The sequence below is a fragment of the Blastocystis sp. subtype 4 genome (assembly GCF_000743755.1).
Source record: "Blastocystis sp. subtype 4 strain WR1 chromosome Unknown seqid_0147, whole genome shotgun sequence".
Lineage (NCBI taxonomy): Eukaryota > Bigyra > Opalinata > Blastocystidae > Blastocystis > Blastocystis sp. subtype 4.
This window is the reverse complement of record NW_014569400.1, coordinates 7044-13278: the sequence shown is the minus strand read 5'-3', so window position 1 is coordinate 13278 and position 6235 is coordinate 7044. Positions and strand designations below refer to the sequence as shown.

The 6235-nt window shown below is 47.5% G+C and overlaps 1 protein-coding gene across 1 annotated transcript; it reads left to right on the top strand.

Annotated features, from left to right (window-relative positions):
- Positions 1 to 380: 380 nt before the first annotated feature.
- JH06_2371 (hypothetical protein) lies at positions 381 to 6027 on the top strand (the record flags this gene model as incomplete). Its single annotated transcript, XM_014671630.1, is given in 7 exon segments — positions 381 to 464; positions 495 to 2590; positions 2613 to 2869; positions 2881 to 4187; positions 4218 to 4275; positions 4307 to 5952; positions 5983 to 6027. The coding sequence occupies 7 exon segments, from the start codon at positions 381 to 383 to the stop codon at positions 6025 to 6027; spliced, it is 5493 nt and encodes a 1830-aa protein (XP_014527116.1).
- Between the last annotated feature and the right edge of the window lie 208 nt (positions 6028 to 6235).

Sequence of the window (6235 nt, the reverse complement as noted above, 5' to 3'; positions counted from 1 at the left end):
CCTGTGATACTGTTGGGAGCATTTGCATCGTTTTATGTCTTCTTCGAGATGCCAACGGAAATATCCTTCGAGAGAATGACGAGAAATTAGTTCTGGAACTTACAATCTCTGATATTCACTCCACCTTGAATACAGACTTCCTCTCTGTGAATGAGACTTTTATCAATTATGGCAATGGGTCCTGTGTTCTGACTTTCCGTCTCCAGTATGCCGGATTCATGACACTGCGCATTCGAGACTTACGGTCACAACACTATTTGGCAGATTCGTGGGTTCAAGAATTGAAACCTCTTGCAATCGACATCTCTCAATCTTCAGTGAGTACGCCGATACCAACAGAATGGCAAGTCCAGAATCCTCTCCATATCGAAGTAATTCTGATGGATTCGTATTCCAATCGAATTTGTGAGCCAGACAAGCAGATTCAGGTTGTTACTCTTATTCACATGGAGTCTCTATCCTCAGTTCGTTTCTTTCTGTTCTCTCACACATAGACCGATAGGATTGTAGCTCTGTCGCCAGAAGGAGACTGTTCAAATTCATTTTCCTTTGCTGGAAATCTCACCTTCACACAGTATGGTCAGGGAACGCTTAGCTTCCGAGTCTTGAATGGCACAGTTGAGTGGCCTCTTGCTAAAACTGTTACTCTCACAGTTCATCCGGATACCTGTCTGCAGGAGGAGGAGAACCTTTTCCAGTGCTGGACATTCCCAGACGATACACAATTAGACTCAAGAGAATTCTCTTGGGAATGTTTGGAGTCAGTTTCTAGTTGTGAGGTCACAAACTATTGTGAGAATACAGAAAGTCTGTGTTGGGGAAATCGTGATTTTATGCCTCGCTGTACGAGTGCATTGTCTCCAACCAGTCAGTGTCCCTGTGTCACGACACGATGTTCCACTGGGCAGTGCTATGAGTCAAGTGCTTCCTGCTCTGCCTCGCTCATCTGTCCATCTTCTTTCATAGCATGTCCTGATTATCACTGTGTCAGTTCTCGAGACCAATGTAGTCAGATTGTGGCTTGTCCTCCTTCCACGGTCCTTTGTGGCGACCTCAAGCGATGCGGCTTGTCACAGGAGGAATGTGAGTTTGTTACCACTCGCACCTGTCCACGACATACACCACTTCTCTGTGCTGATGGTATTGCCTGTGCTACAGCATATGAGGAGTGTCCTTTCACACCCAGCTGTCCTGATGGAAAAGTGCGGTGTGAGAATGGTGTGTGTCGAGATTCGGTGGATGAGTGTGTGATTCACACGCCTTGTCCTCTGGATCGGCCACTGCGGTGTCCTGATGGCTCCTGTTCCTCAGCTTCGGATGTCACTTGTGGTTCTGTGGTAACCTGTCCACGGGAGCATATTCTCACCACCGATGGACGATGTGTCTCCAAAATAGGTCACGGACCTGCCATGATCACCACAGCAGGGAAATGTCCTGACTCCATGGTCACTTGTCCTGACAAAACATGTGCTCTCTCCTACCAGTTGTGTCCTGCTCAGACACTTTGTCCATTTGGAATGGTACTGTGTGAGGATGGTTCATGTCGAGCTAATCAGGCCTTTTGTCCGGCCCACAAAGATACATGTCCTCCGCCACTTATTCTCTGTCCTAATAAGGAGTGTGTTCATAGACCTGAGGACTGTGTGCCAGACGTCATCTGTCCAGAGGATCGGCCTGTATTGTGTAAGGAAACCATTTGTATGGCTTCCATGCGACTCTGTCTCCAGTTGTTAAGTGCTGAGGCTCTTCACTATGGCTTCTCTGATACAAAGGTCCAACTCCTCCAGCGTGGTGAATATACTGACGATACGAAAGGCATTATTGTGGATCTAGGGATTTTAGTCGACCAGCAGCCATGTCCTTGGGCCTATCCCTACTACTGTCGTCTCTCTGCTCGTTGTGTGGCGCATTTCGAGGATTGCTCGCATCCCCCTCCTTGTCCCTCCTCGTTACCGTATCGTTGCTTTGATGGTCGCTGTGCTGCTGGAGTCACTGATTGTCCTGATCCTCTCACTTATGAAGCTCGCATGATGTGTCCAGCGGGTCTCGTCGTGTGTCCACTCATGAATCTATGTGTCAAATCACGTCTTCTGTGCCCTACTCGCCGTGTCTGTGCCGACGAGGAGACACTTTGCAGTAATGGGTCATGCAAGTCCCTTCTTGGTAGTGTATCCGAACAGCCTTCATATCTCTCCGAGTCGTCAGTCATGGGTGATTTGTGGTTATCTTATCTCGAAGGAAAGGACTTGTTTGAATACTTCGATACCTCACTGGAAATTAGCATCAAACAGTGTGTCTATGAACAAGTGAACGCCGATGGATTTGCCAATCAATGTTGTGAGAATGGAGTTTGCTCAGGAGCGAGCTATTCAACTTGTTTGGAAAGCAAGAAGGCAGAAATTGAAAGAGAATGTAAATCCAAATTACGCAATTATCCTTGTGAAACATGTACCAGTTCTTTTGCAGATAAACTGAAATGTCCCGCGGGAATGAAGTATTGTTTCGATGGACATTGTGTGAACCAAACAGTTACGTGTCCCTCAGTTACTGTGTGTCCCCGAGATCGACCTGTTCGATGTATGAATGGTCAGTGTGTGATCACACGTCATCAGTGTGAAGCCTTCACAGAGTGTCCTAACGATCAAGTCCTATGCGAAGATGGATCGTGTGCTAGTTCCTTCGACTCCTGCTCCTTCATCGTATGTCCTTCTGACCAGCCGATTCTCTGTTGGGATCAATCGTGCAGGAAGATCCCAGAAGACTGTCCAGAGCCTCAGTACTGTGCAACAGGACTGTATTTCTGCGGCGTCACGGGAGAATGTGTGTATGACCGATCAACATGCACTAGCAGTAGGAACAGATGAGAAGAGTGATGTTTAGATGGATTGATTGTTAACGATATCAACCGAAATACTTTCGATTTGTGTCATGGGAAAGTGTTGTGTGATGATGGGTCGTGTCGAGCTACGGAGTTCGAGTGTCCTCAAGTCACCTGTCCCTTCCTCACACCTATTCGCTGTCCAAATGGACAGTGTGTTGCTGATGAAACAGAGTGTCCCTCGATCCAGTTCTGTTCCGACTCCCTCCTGCAGTGTAGCGATGGTTCCTGTGTCTCTAACCTCGCCTCCTGTCGCCTCAGTACGTTGTGTCCTGCTCCTTATCATCGATGTGACAACGGTCTCTGCGCTCTTTCTCTCACCTCTTGTCCTGTCCTTCGACCATCTGTGCGAATCTCTGAGAACTATTCTCGTCACAGCCCATATCTCCAGTTCCTTCAAGTTGATTCTGTGGCTTCTTTCCTACACCTTCACTACAATCGCAATTATCCTTCCAACCCTGTCAATCGTACTTCACAACTCTGTCCTTCCAATACTCCGTTTCTCTGTGCCTCAGGTGCTTGCGTCACATCTTCTGTCCAATGTCCTACAGTCACTCCTTGTTCCTCTGAACACCTGGGAAATGGAGATTATCGTTGTGCAGATGGCTCCTGCTCAGCTAACAAGCATCTTTGCGGTGCTACGAGTCCATGTCCCAAGACAGCTCCTCATCTCTGTACTGAAGGTCCTTACAGTGGTCAGTGTGTTACCATGAGTTCGCTCTGTCTCAATGAATCTGGTTGCCCCGTCGGCTTGCCCTACAAGTGTCTCGATGGCCACTGTGCTGTTTCAGCAGCTACTTGTGGAGTGGCGTCATTAGCGAATGGTTGTGATCCCAAAACACCGATCAAGTGTGTTGATGGAAGCTGTGTATCGGACGCAACAACATGCACTCTGCTGAATGGTTGTCCTCTTCTCCAGCCATTCCGATCCTCAGAAGGTGAATGTTTAGAGACTCCTTCATCTGATCAGCAAACAGTCAGCTGTAATGATGACAAGCCAGTTCTATGTTCGGATGGAACTTGTGTTGCCTCGCCTGTTCTCTGTTCACAGTCCCCTGGTTGTTCTGTACTGCTGCCCAACCGCTGTGTAACAGGCAACTGTGGGTCCTGGCCTCACCAGTACCCCTTTAGTTCGTTTGTTCCAGCTGTCGGAGGAGAGGGATTACTCGTTAGTTCGTACCTCGTAAACCTCGTTCAGAACAATGTATGCCAGCCAACACCAGCTTGTCCTCCAGACACTCCATATCTCTGTTCTAACATGCAGTGTGTTGTGGACTATGCACACTGTCCGCCATGTGATGGATGCAAGGTAATCAAAGAAGGAAGAGTTGATGAGTAGGTTTCTAATTGGCACTATCCTTTCTGTCCTGCAGAGAGACCTGTGTATTGTGAGAATGGTAGGGAATGAGCGAGATGTTTAGTGGTTAGGATCATGTGTTCGTAATCAAGGAGACTGCCAGAATCATAAGACCTGTCCTCCTCATAAGCCATATCTCTGTTTCAATGGTCGTTGCGCAGCAACTCCAGCATTGTGTGTATACCCATCTTATGCCCAACTCCAGCAAATAGCTGTGATTGTGGATTCTACGACAATCACACACCATCACTCCTTCTGGTTCTGGCGTTGGACATCGTCGGAGGAATACGTGTCTACAACTCCCTTCCCCTTCACGCTTTGTAGTAATGGACTCTTCCAGGATGCCGAATACTGTGTTCCAATTCCTGCATGCACAGCCTATCGACCTAAACGTTGTCCCTCTGGTGAGTGCGTGGAGTTGAATCAGGAGTGTTCTCAACGTGTGATCGTGGATACACAGCATACGAGCACCTCCATGACACTCCTGGAGTTTCTCTTTCCCTACCGGTCTTTGCAAGGAGGAATGCGCTGTCAGTTTGGTGAGCTCTGTTCCGATGGGCTGTGTCGTCCATCTTGTTCGATCTCGCTCTCCTGTGGACTAGGGATGGTGATTTGTCCTGATGGCTCATGTGTGGACCCTCTCCCTGGTCAGGATGAGATACATCTCTGTCAGGGGACTCATAACTGTCCAGCAAATCAATATCGATGTTTCAATGGAGCCTGTGTGGATTCTCTCACAGACTGTTCTGCCAATCACTATCTCTATCACATCCCCGTGGAAGCCACGATCACTCTCACTGCTGAAGCTACTGGACCTGTTTTGCTCTACGACAGCAATCATGAACCCTACGCCACTATCACAGCTCCCTCTGCCACACTGATCCAGCCATCACAGCCTCTCTTCCTCCATGTGGCTCCTATCTCCACCATGGATCTCTCCTCCCAATATGTGGTAGTCGCTGACAGGCAGCGAGCTAGAGAGCTAGGACTTCAACAAGTGGTTCCTGTCACAGCTCTCCAGATTGCACCAGCAGTTTCACTGACCTTCATCGCATTAGAGGCTAATCAGACTGTCTCTTCACTACGACAGCCCATTGAATTCTCCTTATTGGTACCTGCCTCCGTACACTTCAAGCCATCGGCCATCTACGATAACACTGTATACCGCAATGCTCTGGACATTCAAGAGAAGGAAATCTGTCCCGCCGAACTCCTTCTCAATTCATGGACATGTTTGGACTCCAATGAGTACACAGTAGAACAAGAGATGTTCCGTGTGCGAGTGAAACGGCCAATGAAACTGACAGTGATCGTGTATCCCCAGAGCCATCTAACTGACATCGAGGAGGATCAGACCTCAGTATCCCAGCTAATGGTTGCACATTTCTCATCTACGTTATATATCGCAATTCCTGTGTTTTTGATCTGTTTAGCAATTATCGTGTATGCAGAGAAATGGCGAGTGCAGTGGGAGATTGAGAAGGATCGTTACACGGTAATGCGAATACGGGCTGATAAGGAGGCAACCGTCTTATATGAGATGTCCCACACACAGGGATGGAAGCAAGTTGGTCTTGAAGAGTACAAGATGAATCCATTGGCTACAAAGAGAATGATGTCTGAGATGTTCGAGTCGCAGTTGAACGAAGCAAGAAGGACTGCAGAAGTAAACGAGGAGACGATTGAAACATTAAAGGAAGAGCGAGATATGTTGCAGGTAAGGGAATCAGGATTTTGTGATGTGTAGAATGAGATTCAGTCCATTCAGGAGTCACTGTCCTCAGAACTTTAGACTTAGAGAATTCTATATGTATATTTCAGTTTCTTGCATTTGTTTGTTATAGAAGAAAACCGCGGATATTGATCGTTTTACAAGAAACAAATAAGATGGAATCTCGGATCAGGAGATGTGCTCTCTGTGAGTCCGAGGAATCAGATATATTCTCTTTATGCAGATGCGAGAGTTGCCATAAAGTGAGGATCCAATATCCGCCTTTAGA